Source organism: Protobothrops mucrosquamatus, unplaced genomic scaffold, assembly GCF_001527695.2.
Source record: "Protobothrops mucrosquamatus isolate PMUCROS unplaced genomic scaffold, P.Mucros_1.0 scaffold795, whole genome shotgun sequence".
Taxonomy (NCBI): domain Eukaryota; kingdom Metazoa; phylum Chordata; class Lepidosauria; order Squamata; family Viperidae; genus Protobothrops; species Protobothrops mucrosquamatus.
In genome coordinates, this window is record NW_015387062.1 from 29,870 (window position 1) to 54,063 (window position 24,194).

The window sequence follows — 24,194 nt, forward strand, 5'->3', positions numbered from 1 at the left end:
ATAGATAAATAAATGAATGATTAAATAAATAGGTAGTTCTAGTTAGTTCTAGTTCTTGATCTTGTTCTAGTTCTATCCATACACAATAGTTCTAGTTCTATCTACAGGTAAACAGGTAGTTCAAGTTTTCTAGTTAGTTCTAGTTCTGGTTCTGAAGACGCTACACACCTGAACAGCAACATATAAGGCTGACAGAGGCAAAATAGCCACCAAAACCATCGGGGTGGCCACCACAATCACAACATAGATCTCCAGAAGGTTAAATAGGAAGCCCAACAGAGACTTCAGCTTGTCCGGGATGATGGAATCAATTGCGTCCATTTCTTTGGAGAAACGGTTGAGTAGGTTACCGCTGGGAGTCTGCTCAAAGAAGATCATTGGAGACCGGAGAACATCCCACAGGAGCTGCTGGAAGAGCTTACGGGAAGCCACGATCCCGGCCAAAAACACAGCAGCAACAGATCCAAATTTCCCAAGGGCTGCAACAAAAGATGAAAGATTCCAGCTGTTTCAGGCAACTGGGGCCTGCTTCTTATCAGAATTATCCTCATGTAAAAGTGAGATGGGCGGCTATATACATTGATTAATTGATTGATTGATTGAATGAATGAATCAGGGACATCCAACCTTGGCAACTTTTAAGAATTCTGGGAGTTCAAGTCCACCGGTCTTAAAGTTGCCAAAGTTGGACCTCCCTGGAAGAAATGAATGAATAAAATATTTGGTGGTGATACTTTTACCTGAACGAATTTAAGGTCCCGATTTCTGCGGTTTGTGAGGGGCACCTAAGATAGGTCACCATCATAAATTAAAATCAAAAAGAACCATTAGATGACCGAAAGTACTAAAGGGAGCGAGAGAGGGTAACTTTTAAGTTGGGTGGACTTCAACTCCCAGAATTCCATGCTGCCTTCTACAAGGGAGTTAGCCAAACCTTGCGTGAATCCTAGGAGAAAAAAGACGCCCACACGGAGCTGGGTATGAGGCTGTGTCCCATTGGAAATGGGGTCATTGGCCCACAGGCTGAGCCAATAGCCACGGCAGAATGAGAAAACTTGCTGGCAGGCAAACAGGAGTACAATATAAACCCAGAAGAGGGAGCCTGCAGTTCTTAGGTACTTCAGGTATACTGAAATCTTTACCTAAATCAAGGGAAAGAAATAAGAATAAGAACTGGCATTGACAAAAATCACCATCGGTCAATTGCAAAAGGCAGCTTGACTTACATCTTTCCACGATACCTTTAACACCATAAAATAACATCTGCCCATCCCAGGTCCTTGGGAAGGACTTAATAGGTAAATGCCAAATCTAAATATCCAACTGATTGTGCAACAAACCATCATCATCATCATCATCATCATAGGAATATTGGGTGTAATCTCAAAACTTCAGGAGCTTGACTTGAATACCATCAGCATTGACAAAATCACCATTGGTCAATTGCAAAAGGCAGCTTGACCTGGAACAGCTTACATCTTGTGACGCTATCTTAAAATAACATCTGCCCATCTCAGGTCCTTGGGAAGGACTTAATAGGTAGCTAAAAATGCCAAATCTAAACATCCAACTGACTGTGCAACAAACCATCATCATCATCATCATAATAGGAATATTGGGTGCAATCTCAAAACTTCAGGAGCTTGACTTGAACACCATCGGCATTGACAAAAACACCATCAGTCAATTGCAAAAGGCAGCTTGACCTGGAACAACTTACATCTTGTGACACTACCTTAAAATAACATCTACCCATCCCAGGTCCTTGGGAAGAACTCGATAGGTAGATAAAAATGCCAAATCTAATCTAAACATCCAACTGACTGTGCAACAAACCATCATCATCATCATCATCATCGGAATATTGGGTACACTCTCAAAACTTCAGGAGCTTGACTTGAACACCATCGGCATTGACAAAATCACCGTCGGTCAATTGCAAAAGGCAGCTTGACTTGGAATAGCTTGCATCTTGCGACGAAACCTTTAACAATATCAAACATCCACATCTGCCTATCTCAGGACCTTGGAAAGAACTCAATAGTTGGACAAAAATGCCAAATCCGGTCTGAACAACTGGTTGACTGTGCAAGAATGATAATTGTTAATAATATTCAAAGGATGAAAGCCCAAACTGCTTGAAAGCGAAAAAGGCCCCCAACTGAATAAAATTGTGAAGTTCATCCTCACGCATGAACCGAATAAGAAGATCCTTTAACTTACCCGTCCAGTCTTTTGCTTCTTGTCTTCTGTCATTAGTCTTTTTCCTTGCTCATCCGTCGGCTTATAACTGTCTCTCTTGACCAAAGGCTGACTTGTCCTTTGTTCAAAGAAAAGTAAGATGCATCGACTGCCTGCATTTTAGAAAAGAACTCGCCATCTTCCAGTTTTTAGGCTGATGCCTTAACCCAGGGGTCTTCAAACAAACAAAGAAATAAATCACTTACTTTCCAGGGGTTTCATCCTGTGTCACAGGAGTTGTGGAGATCCTCTTAATGTTTCCCATATCTGTGGAGTCAAGATGGACCAAAGTCTCAGAAAGGACATGACAGAGAGACCTTAGAAGAATAACCCACAGATTTTGAGAAAATGTATGGATTTGGGAGCCGGAAATAGTAATCACACAGGACTTCTATGCCATAGTCCATGGGGTAGTAATTTCACAAGATTATCAACATGATGCAATCATGACCATCCACAGAAGGGAAGGGAGAAATGAAAACCAGAAATAACTCAAATTACACATTATTTGTGCAGTGATGCCACTGTGGTTTCTTTTCCCTTCTTCATGGCCACTTTAATTGTGTAGATGTATAATTCTACACACCCTACTCACTATAACTGTAGCATTAAGAACAGCTTGCCTTCAGAAGTGTTAGGGGCTCCATCACTGGAGGTTTAAGAAAAGACTATACAGCCACTTGTCTGAAATGATATAGGGTCTCCTGCTTGAGCAGGGGGCTGGACTAGAAGACCTCTAAGTTCCCTTCCAGCTCTGTTATTCTGTTCTGTTTGATCATATCTGGTTCTGCCTTCTACCAATCTTGGCTTCCAGATGACTTTTGCTAGGGGTCAAGAGCCCTCTGAAGAACACATGAATAAATTGGGTGAAGGGTTTTGTCAGAAACCCCAAAGAATACACGAAGTGGCTCCAATTCTAACAAGTCTATTCATGGATAATAATACTCAGTTGTATCAACCGTTAAGTATGGATGACCTTTGAGATGACCAGCAGTCATTTGCAAATCCTCGTGGTCTTTTTCTTCAGGGTTCTGGGACCTCAAGAAGTCTGAAAATGCCCCTTGCTTTTGTATCAGTCCTTGCCAAGAGCCCATCTCACACAGTTCTCCATTCACCATCACAATGATGTTGTCCACTTTGGGAAGAACGTGGATGGAGTTGGTCACCAGGATGCGAGTCTGGAAAGCAAGAGGACAATCCCTGAGATACTGACCAAATGAGCTTTGAGATGTTGATTACAAGAGGCGGCAGGCCAAATGGTGAACTCCATAAATAACTGAACTGTAAATAGTAGACGCCCTGTAATGCATCAGATCCTCTTCCGACAAACATAGGAGAGTTTGGAACACCAAGTACCTTTTCCTTCAACAAGCCATTTGGTCCAAGAACTTGGTTGAAAATGTGCTGGCCAACTGGAGCATCCACAGCAGAGAGGGGATCGTCCAGGAGGTAAACTGAGGCCTTCGTATAAACTGCACGAGCCAGGCTGAGCCTCTGCTTTTGCCCTCCAGAAAGATTGATGCCCTGTAGCAGCAAAAATCAATCATCTTCCATTATCTCTCACTACAGACCATGCAAGCTAAAGCTTCTGGGGACAGAATTAGCAATCTTTGGAGGGTGCCAGGTCCTCTTTCCTACTTCTCCAATCCACACTGACTGGGAAAAGAACTCAAAGATTTATTTAAAATAAACATAAGGTTTTGTTTGCCCTTTGGAGATGCTGGAGTTTGAACTGGACCTCTTTGAGTGCAAAGCAGATGCTCTTTCATCACAACTCAACCATTAGGGAGTTGTTTCATTTCACTGGTCTAGAGAGGGGTATATATCATGCTTGAGTGACAGCAGTAAAAATTTTGAGATTTTTTTCCAAAGGATTTCTAAAAGGAGGAGGAGGAGAAAGAGAAGAAGAGGAGAAGGAGAGGAAGGAGGAGGAGGAGGAGGAGGAGGAGGAGGAGGAGGAGGAGGAGGAGGAGGAGGAGGAGGAGGAGGAGGAGGAGAAGAAGGAGAAGAAGAAGAAGAAGAAGAAGAAGAAGAAGAAGAAGAAGAAGAAGAAGAAGAAGAAGAAGAAGAAGAAGAAGAAGAAGAAGAAGAAGAAGAAGACCAACAGTACCACCATATTCCTAGATATGTTACTAGATAAATAACATAGTAATGTGATCCAAGAACCTTCTCTCCAATTTCTGTCTGGCTTCCAGCTGGAAAACTGTCTATGTCGGGCTGCAGGGCGCAAGCTTTGACCACCTCATTGTACCACGTCCTCTCCATTTTTTTCCCAAATACGATATTGTCTTCTACAGAAGCATTTTGTATCCAGGATATCTGGGGAGCCAACGCTATGGTGCCCTTTGAAAAGAAAAGTAGTGAAACTCATCAAATTATCACGAGAGAGAGAGAGAGAGAGAGAGAGAGAGAGAGAGAGAGAGACTTGCATCTGCTGAAGTCAAAGTTTCTGTTTTCCAAAAGAGGTCCTAAAATGGTGCCTTTTCACCAAGCCAGACATGAGTTCCAACAGAGATGACAACTTCTGAAGGACACCCCCAAAAAGCCCAGTTTTGAAAGTGGTGGATCCCTCGATTGAAAGCCACCACTGAAGGGATTCAAACTACTAAAACCATAACATGAAACGCTAGAATTACAACACACAAAAATAAACTAGATCCTAAAGCAGATTGTCCCCGTCTGGTTGTCCTTCCAAAGTGGTCCTCTCAGTTCCTAGAGTTCCCGAGCCAATAAGGCCATGGCTGAGAATTCTGGAAGTTGAAGTCTACATATTCAGATGGTGCTTGGGTTGGGGAAAGCTAACCACACCTTGAATAAATTCGGTTTTAAAGTGCTTTACCTTGATTACTATGGAACCTTCCATTCTTTGCAGTTCACCAAGTAATGCTGAGAGCAGGGAGGATTTGCCAGCCCCCACTTGACCCACCACGGCACACAGACTGCCCCGAGGTACCGTAAGATTTATCCTGTAAAGGTAAAAATGTACATCTTAGTCATCTTCAAGCTGTATTGTGGGTGGGAAGATCCTGGCACCAGCCAGACTATATTCAAAGTGGAGATCTGGAGGTACAGAGAGTAGGACAGAGGAATGCCATGGGGTAGCTCCAAAGGCAAAGGAGAAGGTATTAGGAAGCCACACCTTGGCTGCATAATAAAAGGGAAGGTGTGGGAGGTGCTGGTTGCCGAAGGCAATTGTTCATGTTAAGGAATCGAGTTTCTGTGAACTATGTTTGTTTGCCTTGGACATTGACTTAGGTCTGTGAATAATAAAAGGGGGTTGGTTTTTTTCCTGCGGTTCCAGCCTGCTTGTTGGAAGAGGGGTTTCTCCTTGTGAGCTCAACAAGGACTCACGTAGGCTGGGACAGAACAATAGGCAAAGCAAAAAGCTCAGATGGGACCCCCCCTAGTTTCTTCTGCTGTAAAGGAGGGGGGAGAGAATTGTACTTCCAATTGAACCACCGACGTTTTACCTATTCAGGCACGGACTGCCTTCTCTGCACCAGCTGAAAGTTCCATTCGTGACCATAATGCAGTTTGAATCTAACAGAAAAATGCATGAATCAGCACACGTTTGGGGATGATGGTCTGCTTTCAATATTATTTTGAAAAAGTTCGTTAGGGCGCACCCAGTTACGAGGCCACTGCCACCCCCGCAGAAGTTTTTGTATACAATTATGTGAATTATATGCTTCTGTGTATTGCTCTTTTGTCAGGTTCTCATTGTACGCTGAATCATAATACGGCAAATCTTGACTGAAGAGCATTGGTTTAAGGAGAGTCCAAAGCTAGGACGACACAGAGAAAAGGGACTTGAATCAGTCCTCGCACTTATGACTGTCATGGTGTCAAGGGATAAAAACTCAGGCACTGGGCAACCAGAGTGTATTTATGGCACTTGCAACCTCCCAGGATCTCATGATTGCTACTTCCCAGGGGGCTTCTGACCAGCAAAGTCAATGGGGGGGCAAATGGATTTGCTTAATGACCATGTGATTCACTTAATAATCACAGAGATTCACTTAACAACCATGGCAAAAAAGGATGTAAAATCAGGTGTGAGTCAGTTAATGATACTTAGCCACCGGTCTGGTTGCAATTGTGGGGATAAGGACCACCCCTATCTGTTCTCCGATTCCTTTCCCAGTCTACTTACAAGCTCTCACATTTGTTCACCAAAGTTAGATTAGTCCAGGGGTCTTCAAACTTGGCCCTTTGATGGCACGCCTGGCTGAGGAATTCTGGGAGTTGAAGTCCACAAGTCATCAAAGGGCCAAGTTTGAAGACCCCTGGATTAGTCACTTGAGGGATTGCAGTGGCTAATCTGGTCCCACCCAACCATCCTCAGTGACATGAAGGTCCTCAAACTGCATGGCTGGGAGAAAAACTTCATAAGCAAAGTTCTGGGCATCTGAATTCAAGAACTTCAAGCTCTCAAGATGACGTTCAGGCTTTAATTCTCAGGATAATCAATCATGTTTACGCCGATTGGAAATTCTAGACCACCCATTTGGAGGGAAACACAAAGCCAATACTTACCGCGGTCCGAAGACTCAATGTCCACCTGTGCTGGATCTAATTCTTCAAGAGAAAGAAAGGTAGCTAAGCGACGGATGGAAACTTTTGCCTAGAACAAAATACACGTTGACACCATGCAGTTAATGAAAGGTTTGGATACGGTTCTCCAAAGTGATCAATATTCAATGAGGCCAACAGTCAATGAGACCATCCTAGTGGTCAATAAATGGTTGGAGGTCAAAATGTCTGGGAGGTCAGTAGGTGAAATATAAATTGGGATCAATTGGGATCAATTAAGTTTTTGGAGTTTCATGTAGAGCAGGGGTCTTCAAACTTGGCCTGGCTGAGGAATTCTGGGAACTGAAGTCCACAAGTCATCAAAGGGCCAGGTTTGAAGACCCCTGATGTAGAGCTTCACCCCAGTTTGTAGACCTGAAGGTGAGATGAGACAGTATTACTCAAGGTTGAATGGTCAGCTGCTAACAAGAGTGGTCTTTAGTTGTCTCTATCAGCCACGTGATATCACTGGCTTTCTTTCTTTATTATTATTATTATGATGTTGTTGTTGTTATTTGTACTATTATCAGTTAAAGGAGTCTTTATTAAATTATTTTCAAAATAAATGCTTGGGGGTCAAGGAACACTTTTGACACTTCCTGAAGGGGTCAATGAGCTGAAGAATTTGGAGACTCCTGGTCTAGAAGAAAACCAGGATGCCCTCAAGCTTTTAAATCATTTTTGACAATGGTTCTAGACGGTCCTCCTTCTCTTGCTGTGGGATCTCATCAGGAAGATGAACAAGGAAAAAGAGCAAGATGATTTCTTTGGAGGTGTCCACATGTTTGAAGCAACTGCCTAATAGAAGGACCACTTGAAGAAATGCAGAACCAGTGTGCCTGGAAGGATGACCCATCAGTGAAACTGATGCAACGTAGTCAAAGCAACTCACCTGCACAACAGCATTAATGGAAAATGGAAGAAAGGAATGAGCCGTATTGAGAATGTTGACCAAGCTAAGAGAAACAAAAGCTTTCTTAGCATCCAAGACATTTGTCTTATCCGACAACGTGTAGACCGCAAAGACGATGAACGAAATCTGTAGGGAAGCAAGCAGGAGAAGGGGTGAAACCCTTATCAAAACCATACGGCATTTTGGGGAGGTCAACCTGCAGGGCTCACCAGAAAAGTGGATGACTGGAAAGACGCAAGAGAAGCTGAGAAGAGGAACTGAGACGTCTTGAGAGCTTGAAGTTCTTGAGTTCGGATGCCCAGCACTTTGCTTATGAAGTTCTTCTCCCAGCCATGCAGTTTGAGGACCTTCACGTCACTGAGGATGGTGCTGGTAAGCTTTGCACGGCTGTCCTTATACTTTATCTGAGCTTCCTGAAAGATGGAGTTGAAGTNGAGAGAGAGAGAGAGAGAGAGAGAGAGAGAGAGAGAGAGACTTGCATCTGCTGAAGTCAAAGTTTCTGTTTCCCAAAAGAGGTCCTAAAATGGTGCCTTTTTACCAAGCCAGACATGAGTTCCAACAGAGATGACAACATCTGAAGGACACCCCCAAAAAGCCCAGTTTTGAAAGTGGTGGATCCCTCGATTGAAAGCCACCACTGAAGGGATTCAAACTACTAAAACCATAACATGAAATGCCAGAATTACAACACACAAAAATAAACTAGATCCTAAAGCAGATTGTCCCAGTCTGGTTGTCCTTTCAAAGTGGTCCTCTCAGTTCCTAGAGTTCCCGAGCCAATGAGGCCATGGTTGAGAATTCTGGGAGTTGAAGTCTACATATTCAGATGGTGCTTGGGTTGGGGAAAGCTAACCACACCTTGAATAAATTCGGTTTTAAAGTGCTTTACCTTGATTACTACGGAACCTTCCATTCTTTGCAGTTCACCCAGTAACGCTGAGAGCAGGGAGGATTTGCCAGCCCCCACTTGACCCACCACGGCACACAGACTGCCCCGAGGTACCGTAAGATTTATCCTATAAAGGTAAAAATGTACATCTTAGTCACCTTCAAGCTGTATTGTGGGTGGGAAGATCCTGGCACTAGCCAGACTAAATTCAAGGTGGAGATCTGGAGGTACAGAAAGGGACAGGAAATAATAGCAATAGCAATAGCACTTAGACTTATATACTGCTTCACGGTGCTTTACAGCCCTCTCTAAGCAGTTTACAGAGTCAGCCTATTGCCCCCAACAATCTGGTTCCCCATTTTACCCACCTCGGAAGGATGGAAGGCTGAGTTAGTGGCAATAGCAATAGCACCTAGACTTATTCACGCTCAGGCTGAGACACAGCTGTGCTGGGAGTCTGAGTTGGACAGTGATGACTCACAGCTGGGAGATATCCAGGATGCATGAAAACGCCGGCAAGAAAAGAGAGTAGGACAGAGGAATGCAATGGGGCAGCTCCAAAGGCAAAGGAGAAGGCAGCCACGCCTTGGCTGCATAATAAAAGGGAAGGTGTGGGAGGTGCTGGTTGCCGAAGGCAATTGTTCGTGTTAAGGAATCGAGTTTCTGTGGACTGTTTGTTTGCCTTGGACATTGACTCAGGTCTGTGAATAATAAAAGGGGGTTGGTTTTTTTCCTGCGGTTCCAGCCTGCTTGTTGGAAGAGGGGTTTCTCCTTGTGAGCTCAACAAGGACTCACATAGGCTGGGACAGAACAATAGGCAAAGCAAAAGGCTCAGATGGGACCCTCCCTAGTTTCTTCTGCTGTAAAGGAGGGGGGAGAGAATTGTACTTCCAACTGAACCACCGACGTTTTACCTATTCAGGCACGGACTGCCTTCTCTGCACCAGCTGAAAGTTCCATTCGTGACCATAATGCAGTTTGGATCTAACAGAAAAATGCATGAATCAGCACACGTTTGGGGATGATGGTCTGCTTTCGATATTATTTCGAAAAAGTTCGTTAGGGCGCACCCAGTTACGAGGCCACTGCCACCCCCGCAGAAGTTTTTGTATACAATTATGTGAATTATATGCTTCTGTGTATTGCTCTTTTGTCAGGTTCTCATCGTACGCTGAATCATAATACGGCAAATCTTGACTGAAGAGCATTGGTTTAAGGAGAGTCCAAAGCTAGGACGACACAGAGAAAAGGGACTTGAATCAGTCCTCGCACTTATGACTGTCATGGTGTCAAGGGATCAAAACTCAGGCACTTGCTAACCAGAGTGTATTTATGGCACTTGCAGCCTCCCAGGGTCTCATGATTGCTACTTCCCAGGGGGCTTCTGACAAGCAAAATCAATGGGGGGGGGAAGTGGATTTGCTTAATGACCATGTGATTCACTTAATAATCACAGTGATTCACTTAACAACCATGACAAAAAAGGATGTAAAATCACATGTGAGTCAGTTAATGATCACTTAGTCACTGGTCTGGTTGCAGTTGTGGCGATAAGGACCACCCGTATCTATTCTCCAATTCCTTTCCCAGTCTCCTTACAAGCTCTCACATCTGTTCACAAAAGTTAGATTAGTCCAGGGGTCTTCAGACTTGGCCCTTTGATGACTTGTGGACTTCAACTCCCAGAATTCCTCAGCCAGCGTGCCTGGCTGAGGAATTCTGGGAGTTGAAGTCCACAAGTCATCAAAGGGCCAAGTTTGAAGATCCCTGGATTAGTCACTCTAGGGATTTCAGTGGCTAATCTGGTCCCACCCAACCATCCTCAGTGACGGGAAGGTCCTCAAACTGCATGGCTGGGAGAAAAACTTCATAAGCAAAGTTCTGGGCATCTGAATTCAAGAACTTCAAGCTCTCAAGATGATGTTCAGGCTTTAATTCTCAGGATAATCAATCATGTTTATGCCGATTGGAAACTCTAGACCACCCATTTTGAGGGAAACACAAACCCAATACTTACCGCAGTCCGAAGACTCAACGTCCACCTGTGTTGGATCCAATTCTTCAAGAGAAAGAAAGGTAGCTAAGCGACGGATGGAAACTTTTGCCTAGAACAAAATACACGTCAACACCACATAGATAACAAAAGGTTTGGATACGGTTCTCCAAAGTGATCAATATTCAATGAGACCAACAGTCAATGAGACCATCCAAGTGGTCAATAAATGGTTGGAGGTCAAAAGGTTGCCATTAAATGTCTGGGAGGTCAGTAGATGAAGGATAAAAGGTCAATTGGGATCAATTAAGTTTTTGGAGTTTCATGTAGAGCAGGGGTCTTCAAACTTGTCCCTTTGATGACTTGTGGACTTCAACTCCCAGAATTCCTCAGCCAGGCATGCTGGCTGAGGAATTCTGGGAATTGAAGTCCACAAGTCATCAAAGGGCCAAGTTTGAAGACCCCTGATGTAGTGCTTCACCCCGGTTTGTAGACCTGAAGGTGAGATGAGACAGTATTACTCAAGGTTGGATGGTCAGCTGCTAACAAGAATGGCCTTTAGTTGTCTCTATCAGCCATGTGATATCACTGGCCTTGTTTATTTATTTATTATTATTATGTTGTTATTTGTACTACTATCAGTTAAAGGAGTCTTTATTAAATTATTTTCAAGATAAATGCTTAGGGGTCAAGGAACACTTTTGAGCTGAAGAATTTGGAAACTCCTGGTCTAGAAGAAAACCAGGATGCCCTCAAGCTTTTAAATCATTTTTGGACAATGGTTCTAGACGGTCCTCCTTCCCTTGCTGTGGGATCTCATCAGGAAGATGAACAAGGAAAAAGAGCAAGATGATTTCTTTGGAGGTGTCCACATGTTTGAAGCAACTGCCTAACAACAGAAGGACCACTTGAAGAAATGCAGAACCGGTGTGCCTGGAAGGATGACCCACCAGTGAAACTGATGCAATGTAGTCAAAGCAACTCACCTGCACAACAGCGTTAATGGAAAATGGAAGAAAGGAATGAGCCGTATTGAGAATGTTGACCAAGCTAAGAGAAACAAAAGCTTTCTTAGCATCCAAGACATTTGTCTTATCCGACAACGTGTAGACCGCAAAGACGATGAACGAAATCTGTAGGGAAGCAAGCAGGAGAAGGGGTGAAACCCTTATCAAAACCATACGGCATTTTAGGGAGGTCAACCTGCAGGGCTCACCAGAAAAGTGGATGACTGGAAAGAGGCAAGAGAAGCTGAGAAGAGGAACTGAGACGTCTTGAGAGCTTGAAGTTCTTGAGTTCGGATGCCCAGCACTTTGCTTATGAAGTTCTTCTCCCAGCCATGCAGTTTGAGGACCTTCACGTCACTGAGGATGGTGCTGGTAAGCTTTGCACGGCTGTCCTTATACTTTATCTGAGCTTCCTGAAAGATGGAGTTGAAGTTTGTAGGCCCAATAAGACAATTGGAATTGTAATACTTAGGAATAATTCTAATCTTTACACCACGACACTCAGACACAAACACAAATGGAGTTGTGCTCAGCCCTGACCCTTCTTGCATTTCACAAGCTCTGAAGATCAAATCCCCCAAGGATATGTTTGACCTTGGTCGGTAAGAAGGTCCAACTTAGAGTATTCATATTTATCTTATTTTATTAAGTTATATTACTTCTTACAGATCTTTTTGCTTTGTTTTATATTGTCCCAGTTGGCATGACTGAAGTGATTGACAACATTGTTATATAAGAAAAAACACAAAGCCCTGGCAAAGAGTCATAGATGGACAGAAGGGGTCTACCTGAAACCTTGGATATAAATTATCCATTGGGGCACACCCAAAGTTGGACAACTTCAGGCTCAGACTTTTGATTAGAACCCAAAACAAAATTTCGTATTTCCTCCCCCCCCTCAAATTTCAGCCAAATTTCAGCAAACGATATGAAATTAAAGATGTGTGTCCAGCAATGACTTCATTCAGTAGCTTCTGGTTCACCTCTGCCCACTGATAACAATGAAACAATGTTCTTATGTAAAAATTGTGTTCCTGGTCAAGGTTCTCCATCTGGAAGTCCTTCAGATGTGTAAGACTACAACTCCCAAGATGCCTGGCTTTTAGTTGCCGTTTGTAGGAATTCTTGGCCAACATCTTTGGACGTCACCAGGTGACACAAGTTCAGGCTAAGGAGGGGAATTAAATTTACTTATTTACTGAAGTATTTTAGGCCCCATACCTGGAGCTGGCTTCTCTTCTTGCTGATGACAAAGTTCAGAGGTAAGAGAACTAAAAATATGACGACAGCAGACAAAGCAGATGGTCCAAGGAGCTAATGGATGCAGAAACCAGAATGTAAATGAAGAGAACATAGAATAATATTTTTTGTGCACCTCTTTCTGTTGAACAGGAAGGAAATAGCATCAGAGTTGAAATATTCATGAGAAAGATGATTAACAACTCAAGTCTGTTTCCTTGGTGGAGCTTTTCAACATTTTTAACGAGCTAATGGAGACATCTAGTGGCCAGGTAAAGAGAACCCAGGAAGGATTCGATTCTTTCTGCATCTCAAGGAGGAAAAACTTCCCAGATCTGGGAATAAGATATACAAAATATATATCTTATCTGTTGGGTGAGGCACCCGGTCTACCAAATATAAATCAGTCTGTTCTGCATTTTGCTCCAATCTAGGAGCAGGCAGCTTGCATGTTAGGCAGCTGCCCAGGTTCGAATCCCTGAAGGGTGTGACTAGCTGATGAGGGCTAATGAGCCTGAAATAGCTATACTAGTCTCCCACTAACTCTTTGCCAGCCACAAAAAAATTGAATATATATATATATATAACCGCATCGTTATGGATTAAGAAGGCATGACCATATAATCAGAGCTGATGTAATCAGAGACAACCATGATCTGGATGACTGAGAATCTCCATAGACAATCAGAGTTGTGTTTTTTTGTTGTTTTTTTTTACCTGCCAAAGGAAGACAAAGCAGATGACAATCCGGATAGGAGCAAGCCAAGTCCCATTAAAATAAATAATCAGGTCCATCAGCTTCTGCACGTCGACAGATACCAGGTTGACAATCTCGCCCACAGATGACGCATTTTTGGCTGCATTGGACAGGACCAAGATCTACAGGACAAAAGCCAGACCCCCCCCCCTTGTTAGTAGGGATCCCTTCTGTTATTACAGCCACTTATTAATACAAGTAGTCGTGTTTTAGAGCTGATGTTTTGGTTGGGTCTACCTAGTAAGTCTGATATCAATATGGACTTCCTCTCTTCCCCCTCCTATACTCATGTGAATTCAGGAAGTGTCTAAGAACTGCTTTCACGTTCCACCTGCATATTTTGGGCTTAAGAGGGGCTGTTCGCCTAATACCTTTGGTAACCCATCTCCCCTAACGTCTCTCTGTCAAGGTCATCTTCTATACTGTCTATACGGGTAGTCCTCGACGTAAGACAATAACTGAGCCCAAAATTTATAGCGCTAAGTGAGACATTGGTTAAGCGAATTTTGCCCCGTTTTACGACCTTTCTTGCCACGGTTGTTAAGTGAATCGTTGCCGTTGTTAAATTAGTCACACGGTCGTTAAGTGGATCTGGGCTTCCCCCATTGACTTTGCTTGTGAGAAGGTCACAAAAGGGGATCACGTGACCCCCGAGGACACAGCAGCCGTTGTAAGTACGAGTCAGTTGCCGAGCGTCCGAATTTTGATCACGGGACCACAGGGATGCTGCAACGGTTGTAAGTGTGAAAAACGGCCATAAGTCCCTTTTTTCAGTGCTATTGTAACTTTGAACAGTCACTAAACGAACTGCTGTAAGCCGAGGACTACCTGTATGTCACCAGTGTCATTTGCAACTTCAGTACTCCAGTTCTGCGCCATCTTTCCATCCCTTTGAAACTGACCCCCTTCGGAAAGGCCTAAATATACTTCACAGGAGCACCACAGAGTTAAAAAAAAAAAGATCAACAAAGAACAGGATTTACCTTCCGATAAACAAGGCCGGTAATGGCTGTTTTAAACCTCATGCCCAGCATGAAACATATATACATGTACCGCTGCTCAAACAACGTCTGCAGACAAACCAAAAGGAACATTGCGGCAGCATAGAAATAACCTATCCAAAGAGGAGCTTCTTGGTCATTGATAAAATCTAGGAAAAGACTACAAGAAGAATAAAAGTAAATCTACTGTCCTTGAACGAGAACCACAACAGCCCATAAACCTTTAGGACAACGGTGGCCATTAGGATCTTAAAAAGTTCTCCTCTTCCAAGTTCGAGTATCGCTGTATTTGTCTCGATTCGAATAGAGAAATAGGACCTAACAGTGGCATCTATATAAAGTTAGAAAATGTGGCTCATCTTAATCTTGGCTAGTTTTGAAATTTGTATATGGTCAAACCCAAGGAAATGGGTTAAATGAGCCATTAAGTTAATTGTGTTAGGTGAATCCAGTTTATTTTTTAGCTCGGCAGACAGGACAGGGCTCTCTATATGTAGGAGAAGAACAGATAGAGCTGGGGGCGGAGTTAAGCGAGTCATTAGCCTGAAGTCCTTATGTTCCCACAAAGTCCAAGTCCAGCCCATCTCCAATTCTATTGAGTCTTATCTAGTGCCAATTTAGGTATGATTATTAGACGACTAGATTCTTGTGTACAGGCTTGAGCAATACACCTTCTTAACTACAACATAACCTATAGTCCTGATTCTGATTCTTCATGCCTGACACTAAAATCCCAAATGGATGCATATCTTTTCCATCCCCCATTACCTGGTCCTTTCAACCAAAGATGTCAGGATGCTGTTTGCCAAGATATGTCTGACGCGTGAACTATTGTCTCATCTAGTAATAATAATAATAATGATGATGATGATGATGATGATGATGATGATGATGATGATGATGATGATAAAGTTGGAAGGAACCTTGGAGGTCATCTAGTCAGACCCCCTGCTCAGGCAGGAAACCCTATACCATTTCGGACAAATGGCTGTCCAGTTTCTTCTTAAAAACTTCCAGTGTTGGCGCATTCACCGCTTCTGGAGGCAGGTTGTTCCACTGGTTAATTGTTCTAACTGTCAGGAAGTTTCTCCTTAGTTCTAGGTTGCTTCTCTCCTTGATGAGTTTCCACCCGTTGCTTCTTGTCCTGCCTTCAGGCGCTTTGGAGGATAGCTTGACTCCCTCTTCTTTGGGGCAGCCCCTGAGATATTGGAAGACTGCTATCCTGTCCCCCCTCGTCCTTCTCTTTGTTAAACTAGACATACCCAATTCCAGCAACCGTTCCTTATATGTTTTAGCCTCCAGTCCCCTGATCATCTTTGTTGCTCTTCTCTGTACTCTTTCTAGAGTCTCAACATCTTTTTTACATCGTATTATTTACTCTGATGGCAGCTACTTTCCTGGAACAAACTCCAGAGCAAAGAGAAGTTGGGACTAGATGGCCCTCAAAGAATCTGGGCAACCCCACTTTGGAAACAAAGTCTCACGTCCACATACCTCAGTATCTTTGGAACCGAGAACAAGAAGACATCGCAGGTGAGCAAACAGAGGGTCGCCAGAAGAAAATGAGTTCCAAAAACAGTCCAGAAACTTTTCAAAAGCTCTTTGCTCTTGCTAGCTTCCGGTTGGAGCAAGGTGACCGTCTCATCGGCATTTTCCCTCTGGGTTTGCCTTCTTTTCAATCTTACACATTTGGTCGTTCTGCAGGAAACACATGTCAGTGTGCGTCTCTGGGTGTCGTTTCCAGTATTTTGCCAATTGCTAAGTCTCTCCCCAAAAGAGAAATACGATTAAAAGAGGAATAGGGAGAAACCGAGAGCTAAAAAGCCATCCAGCGTCTCCTTAATCAACAGGACAGCCAGAAAAAACAGACACAAACACAAGACAACCTACTGTTCGGTTCTTGGAGAGTGTTTATCCCAAGCGTCCTTCACCTTGCCAATGATTTCTTCAGAAGAGTTGTCTCTGGCTAGTGACCACAGGTCTTCTTGCTGCAAGGGTGTCCAGTAGCCTTTCCAGATCAGCCTGTACGGAACAAAAAGAAAAATCACAAGCAGAGGAAAAAGAAACGATATGCAACAGATTAATCTGTTGTTGTGTTTGGTCTTGGACTGGAAATAAAGGTTGGTTGATATGCAGTTCTTGCTAGATGCCCATGAATCACCCCAGATCCATTATGAATCATGGACTGAATGAGTTGGGTCAACCTGGATGATGGCTTCAAGGACAGGGGTTCACATCTATGAGCAGAACTCCGGGAAACAAACTGACCGGAAGGGACTTGATAAACTTGTTTCAACTCCCCTCCTTGGGATGGCGCTATAGGGCATTGCATGCCAAAACAACTAGACACGGGATTTTTTCCCCCACTCCTGCCATCACTCTGCTGAACATTTAATTTTCACAGTGCTGTCTAATGTCTATGTGTATTTACCCGTGTGGTACGGTTCTAGTTTTATTATTTATCCTTATTATCTTCTTTACTCCCCCCTCTTATTGGTGTTATTATTATGATTATCATTATTCTGTTGCTTTGCAGTACACTGAATGCTTCTGTACCAGAGACAAATTCCTTGTCTGTTTAATCACACTTGGCCAAATAAAGTATTCTATTCTATTCTATTCTATTCTATTCTATTCTATTCTATTCTATTCTATTCTATTCTATTCCAGTTAGTCTAGTCTAATCTTCACTCTTCACTCTTCACTCTTCTCTTCTCTTCTCTTCTCTTCTCTTCTCTTCTCTTCTCTTCTCTTCTCTCCAGTCCAGTCCAGTCCAGTCCAATCTAGTCTAGTCTAGTCTAGTCTTCAATATTCTATTCTATTCTATTCTATTCTATTCTATTCTATTCTATTCTATTCTATTCCAGTTAGTCTAGTCTAATCTTCAATCTTCAGTCTTCACACTTCTCTTCTCTTCTCTTCTCTTCTCTTCTCTTCTCTTCTCTTCTCTTCTCTTCTCTTCTCTTCTCTTCTCTTCTCTTCTCTTCTCTTCTCTTCTCTTCTCTTCTCTTCTCCTCTCCTCTCCTCTCCTCTCCTCTCTTCTGTCCAGTCCAGTCCAGTCCAGTCCAGTCCAGTCCAGTCCAGTCTAGTCTAGTCTATTCTAGTCTAGTCTAGTCTAGTCTAGTCTAGTCTAGTCTAGTCTAGTCTAGTCTAGTCTAGTCTAGTCTAGTCTAGTCTTCAATATTCTATTCTGTTCCGTTCCATTCTGTTTCATTCCGTTCCATTCCATTCCACTGTATTCTACTCTATTCAATTCTGTTCTGCATTGTATTCCATCCCATCCCATTCCATTTCAGAACTGGACTGAAAGGAAATTTTCAGCTCAGCAGCCTTCAAACCAAGGCTTTGCACAGCACTAGTTATTTGCAAGCCTTACAAGTTGTGACGTCTCTCGGGTTGCTCAAACAAGACTGCAGTGCTTTGGTTTCCAAAGGCTCAAGGTGCTTTGAAGTAGCACAGAGCACTCCTCTTGTTTACCTTCTGTCAAATGTTGAAATTATATCTGCACTGTGTTCTTTGGGTCTTTTGGCCGTAAAAAGAAAAAAATAAATAAAAACCACTTTTTGCTGCAGCTCCTTAATTTAAGGCCTGAATCCCCCAGATTGCTCTCCAAACTGCCTCTCTGCAGAGGCATAATATTACTGTCAGCTCCCCATAATGACGTTTGCTTCCAAGAGCAGCTTTGATTAACAGCAGAAGGCAGCCTGGCTTAACTCGGAGCAGGAAAATGCTTGGCAAAAAAATATCTTGCCCAGTCAAACAGATGGATCAGACAGCCATCGCTTGTCACTTAAAAGCCGGGGGGCAATAACGTTGAAATTCTTACCGAGCAAACCACCAGAAAGTGACTTTGGAAACAAAAGAGGCTCCAGATTCAGGACAGGGATTCTGCGAATGTTTAAAGAAAAGGACCAAATTTGCATACATCAACGCTGAGGACATAGCCTGAGTTTATGCATTTATCCCACTCTCAAATTTACATGTTTCTGTTGTATAAGGAATGGATGTTAATAGGACAAGTTTAGGAAATAGTGAAAATTACAACAAATGGAAATGTTTAAAATCTACTCTTTGGGAAAAAGGCTGCTGAGACAGAACCCATCAATCTGTTGTAAATGCCAACGTCTAGAGCTGGGGTAGGCAACCTTGGCTCTTTTATGACTCGTGGACTTCAACTCCCAGAATTCCTGAGCCGCATGGCTCAGCTTGGAAACCTCTCCCTTTCCCCTCAGCATGGCTGGCTCAGGAATTCTGGGAGTTGAAGTCCACCAGTCATAAAAGAGCCAAGGTTGCCTACCCCTGGTCTAGAGTCTTTAAAAAGTACCAAGATCCTAAAATCTATCCCAAACTCTAAAAGAAACAACCAAAAATATCTGATACTTACCGAGTCACTGCTAACGTTGGAAAAGAAAGGCGGTGGATCTGTAAAACAGCACAACACCAGTTCCAAGAAAACCAGGACAAAATAAATGTACACAGAAAGATGGTGGAATGGCTGTTCTTGGAATCCCTGTCAATCAATCAATCAATCAATCAATCAATCAATCAATCAATCAATCAAATAGTCTGCCACGTTCTTATTTTCATAATGACTAGAAGACCTCTGAGGTTCTTTTCAGCTGTATCATTCTATGTTCTTTTTAAAACAAATTTTATTGTTTTTTTAATTCTTAATACAAAGTGCTCGAGACACACCGTGGTGCTGGGATAATCGAAAACCCAAAAACAAAACATATGTAAGTAATTCAATCAGTACATCAAATATTCTCTCTCTATTTCCCTCAAATAGCTTATATATACTGCTCACAAAAATAAAGGGAACATTTTACCATGGAACTGAAGGGGTTTGCGTTCCCTTTATTTTTGTGAGCAGTATATTTAAAATAGTCTATTTCTAACTTACATTTCTATTAATCCTAAACCTGTTTTAGAGCTTTATGCAGTTACAAGGCCATAATCAAATTTAACTTTAAATACACACATTATCAGTTCAGATATCCCTTCCAAATACGTATATCCTAATTCTTTAATTTCATCATAAATCTTGCTTATTCCTTCTTCCACTACTATCTCCCAGTTAAAATAAAATATTGAGCTATCCTATACATATCTAATCCATCAATCAATCGATCGATTTTTTTTAAACTAACAAAATAATATCAACCTTAAATCATTTGAGTCCCTTGGACAAGGTTCTGATTTCATCCAATTAATTATCAAACCTAATATCACCCATATTATCAAACAAAACACATCATCTTATTAAAATCACATTCAATTAATTATTAATTCAATCCCGATCTAAAACATCTCTTTATTATTCTTCATTCCATTATATAATAATAATCACCCATTTTTTTCTTATTTCTACTCAAAAACTTAATCCTTAAATCAGTCCATCATGCTATGTTCTAAATGTCTCAGAAGAGACCCTTCCTAGTTTCTGGGACTGTAAAAGCGAGGGTGGGGGAAGAGAGAGACATGCTTTCCAACCTGTAAGCTTCTGTTAAGATACCTTACAATTAAGATACTAGAGCTAATACGTCTCTCTGGTTGTGCTCCTTGTCTGAACTATCTCACCAGGTTGAACAGAGGCAGACTTACCCCTTGCATAGCACGGTGCATTTTGAAGCTGAAGGAGAGACTAGAAGAGAGGAGAGACAGCAGCCAAAAGACCATCAAAATGCCCGAGGATTGGACCCCTTTCATCCGTTCCATCTGGGTGAGAAAAATCACTAGGATCTAAGAGGGGGGGAAAAGGAGGAGAAATGCTAAATATAAAGGATGTGTAGGGTTGAATTCCAATCGGTTTTTGAGGAACCAGATCAACCACGGAGAAAGCAAGGGATCCAGAATATTCTCCAGCAAAGGTGTTTTACATAAACCTCAACTTTCTATTATGTTTGTCTCCTGGTTAAAATCTGAGTCAAGTCATCTGAAATTTCAGATGAACTCTGCCCTCCTGTCATTTTTGCCCATTAGATGGAAGTTTAATGTCTTCTAGGGCAATGGAAAGCAAGGACTGGTCTATTTCTGGGTAACAACACATCAGCCAGGGTGCCTCGCTTCTTTTTCAGGCTTAGCGTATTGATGGGAGCAGGAGAGAAGGACCTCGTTGGGCAATGTTTTCAGTAACTAGGAGTGCCTTAGATTAAGGTCTCTATTCCCTTGAAGTAACGGAGCAAATTCTCCATGAGGAAGGAGGATTCTGATCCGAACAAGTTCAGGCGTGCTAAAATCAAGGACTGTACAAAGAAGTCTAGTAACTTGCAATTCCTTATGCCTCATTATATTGCAAAAACCACGCCTCCTGGATATGAGGATGGGCATTAACAAGATCGAAGTATGAATATTATGGGATGCTATTAAATGTGACATGTTAAATGGGTAACATCAGCAAGGAGTCCAACGATGCTAATGAAAGAACTTGTTCCAAGCCCAATGTGTTTGAACTGTATCTAAAGTGATTCCCTACCTTTTTTTTGGGGGGGGGGGCTTCTCCTTGTTTATGAATAAATAGATATTCAACCATCTTTCTGGCTTGGATTCTAATTAGGCAAGGCACAAAGGGCTAACACAGAGGTCCCCAACCTTTTGGGCACCAGGGACCGGTTCCGTGGAGAGAGTTTTTTCCATGGACCGGAGGGTGTGTGGTCTTGTGTGCTGCCTGCATCCTGTGGATGGAATTTTGCTTGTTTGTGCGGACCGGTTGCTGGCATGCTGCAGCCCGCTACTGGTCCACGGACTGGGGGCTGGGGACCCCTGGGCTAACGGATCTTGCCTGCATTTATGGCTAATAATATCAAGTTTCTCCTTCCGGTGATCACAAGTTCTGAAGTTCTGAGACAATTGGAGTGTGAAAAATAGAGACAAATGAAATTGTCCCAATGGTGCTTTTTCACGAGGCAGTTGGACTTTCTTGTTTTTCTTTGAAGACGTTTTTGCTTCTCATCCCAGAAGCTTCTTCAGTTCTGACGGAATGGTGGAGAAAAACAAGAAGGTCCAGTTGTCTCGTGAAAAAGCACCTTTGGGAACAACGATGACCTGAAGGACTGAGAATCTCCATTGATAGACAAATGAATTGTTCTCACCATGGTGACTAGTTGAACTGTAGGGCTAACGATGAGTCCGGGCGCTGGGGAAACCCCTTGGCTAGCTTCCCAAAGGAGATAGCAGATGGTGGAGAAGCACAGCACTGACAAGGCAAAGCCCAGAATCTAAAGAGACGGAAAAAAGCACCGTCAGAAAAAATTGCTCCTGAGATCCATCTGTTTCCAACTGTTATTACAGAGCTGTCATTATAGGGGGTACTCGACTTACAACCGTTCATTTAGCGACATTCCAAGCTACAATAGCACTGAGAAAAGGGACTGACAACCAATCCTCACACAACAACCATTGTAGCATCCCAACGACCANAAAGAGACGGAAAAAAGCACCGTCAGAAAAAATTGCTCCTGAGATCCATCTGTTTCCAACTGTTATTACAGAGCTGTCATTATAGGGGGTACTCGACTTACAACCGTTCATTTAGCGACATTCCAAGCTACAATAGCACTGAGAAAAGGGACTGACAACCAATCCTCACACAACAACCATTGTAGCATCCCAACGACCACGTCATCAAAACTCATGCATTTGGGAAACTTCATGTATTTATAATGGCTGTAGCATCACCGGAAGTTTTCAAGAAGAGACTGGACAGCCGTTTGTCTGAAATGGTGTAGGGTTTCCTGCCTGAGCAGGGGGTTGGATAGATGACCCCCAAGGTCCCTTCCATCATCATCATCATCATCATCATCATCATCACCATCACCTCGGAGTCATGCAATTGCCATTTCTGACCTTCCATCTTGCTTCCAACAAGATGGATTCCAGATTCACTTAACACCCCGTGATTTGCTTAACAACCGTGTCCAAAAGTTTGTAAAGTCAGACACGACTCCCTCGCTTAGCCATGGAAATTCTGTTCCCAATCTGAGTTGTATGTAGTGGTGGGATTCAGCTGGTTCGCACCACTTTGGCAGAACCGGTAGCTAATTTTTTGTTGCCCAGGCCCAGAACGGACTTCCGGAAGCGGCAATCCACACAGAGAACCGGTTGGTCACCTATTTGAATCCCACCACTGGTCGTATGCCAAAGGCTACCTGTATTTTAAATTGTATTTCTACTGCTTTATCATTCTTATTTGTGTCTTTTGGCCATTTAGGATGAAAAAGAAGAGCATAAATGATGGTGATAATCTCAGCCTGGATTGAATTGGATGTTTTTAATGTTTGTTTGTTTTTTTACCAGTGTTACTGTTTTTGTTTTAAAACAGTTTTTAACTTTTTAATTGTAATATGTTTTATGAAGGGTGAGCCCTCCAGACTCATGCATTGAAACGGGCAGCCACTGAAATGGAACAAATAAACAAACAGACTGACATTGTTTATTTATCTATGTCTGGAATCCTTCTCCCGGGGTTTGAACCTTACCATTTTGGCTTTGAAGAGAGCCGACATCCTGACGTAACCCCTGCCGTTTTTCCGCAGGTAAAGGTAATAGAAGGGGAAAGAAGCCCAAAGATAGAAGCAAGGGACCCAAATGGCAATCGTGTTTTGAAAACAGGCTGCGAAGCCTGGGAGATCCATCCACCACGTCTGGTTCCGGTTCTACAAAAACACAAGACCACACACACACACAAAAAAGGCAAAAATCACAACTGTTGAGATTAAAAGGTCTACTTCGTCGTTGTCCAATTTCCATCCAGAAAGCCTATTAAAGCAGTTAAACCGGGTTCAACCAATGTCAAACACAAAGTGCTTTAAAACCCCAAGCCAGCCATTAATGGCATTTATTAACCAGAAAGTTCAAAGGAAAATTACTTGTCCCTTCAGATAAGTCCGACGGAGTAGATTTAAGTTGTCAGTTTAAACGGTCAAATGTCCAGGCTCTTTTCTCCTGCTTTTCTCGGCTAAGGAACTCTTAGCTGCCTTTTTGGCTAAAAGGGTTGCAATTTCCATCTGTTTCCTGTTTTGATCACAGCTAGTGCACGTGGTCCTCCAACTTTTCCAGCCAGAAAGCATTTTGAGGAACGTCCAGAAGTCCAAAGTTTCTTAACTTCTATTTTTTTTCCCCCCTCCAGTCTACAAGGCAAAGTTTCCCAGTTCCCCAGATCAGTTTTCCGTTCTGTTACTTACCTCCAAATCTGACATGAGGAAGGAACTAGGAAGTATGAATTGAAAGGGGGAAAAAAAACACAACTTTACAAGAAAGAGAACAGATGGTCAGAGTCCCTTACCGGTGAGTGGGCATGCATAAATTTGTACGTGGAAAACGATCAGGGCAGAATGCTCCTTGCCCTTCATTTGGACCAGGCTGATCCAGTTTCTATGTATGTTATAATAATAATAATAATAATAATAATAATAATAATAATAATAATAATAATAATAATAGTAGTAGTAGTAGTAGTAGTAGTAGTAGTAGTAGTAGTAGTAGTAGTAGTAGTAGTAGTAAAGTTGGAAGGGACCTTGGAGGTCATCTAGTCCAACCCCCTGCTCAGGCAGGAAACCCTATACCATTTCGGACAAATGGCTG

At 42.6% G+C, this 24,194-nt stretch overlaps 1 protein-coding gene across 1 annotated transcript in view; it reads right to left on the bottom strand.

Annotated features, from left to right (window-relative positions):
- The window catches only part of LOC107289980 (multidrug resistance-associated protein 1-like), a gene marked incomplete at its 3' end in the record, with an annotated part of 51,432 nt that overhangs the window by 26,199 nt on the left and 1,039 nt on the right, over window positions 1-24,194 (bottom strand). Inside the window, 23 exon segments of the mRNA XM_029284656.1 lie at window positions 169-209; window positions 211-479; window positions 935-1,142; window positions 2,224-2,320; window positions 2,448-2,508; window positions 3,218-3,419; window positions 3,598-3,765; window positions 4,408-4,584; window positions 8,616-8,742; window positions 9,530-9,599; window positions 10,633-10,720; window positions 11,595-11,741; window positions 11,825-12,028; window positions 12,837-12,929; window positions 13,572-13,733; window positions 14,595-14,772; window positions 16,107-16,310; window positions 16,503-16,634; window positions 18,439-18,500; window positions 18,997-19,122; window positions 20,217-20,354; window positions 21,704-21,829; window positions 23,090-23,266. Of these exon segments, the coding sequence (XP_029140489.1) occupies window positions 169-209; window positions 211-479; window positions 935-1,142; window positions 2,224-2,320; window positions 2,448-2,508; window positions 3,218-3,419; window positions 3,598-3,765; window positions 4,408-4,584; window positions 8,616-8,742; window positions 9,530-9,599; window positions 10,633-10,720; window positions 11,595-11,741; window positions 11,825-12,028; window positions 12,837-12,929; window positions 13,572-13,733; window positions 14,595-14,772; window positions 16,107-16,310; window positions 16,503-16,634; window positions 18,439-18,500; window positions 18,997-19,122; window positions 20,217-20,354; window positions 21,704-21,829; window positions 23,090-23,266 (3,257 nt within the window).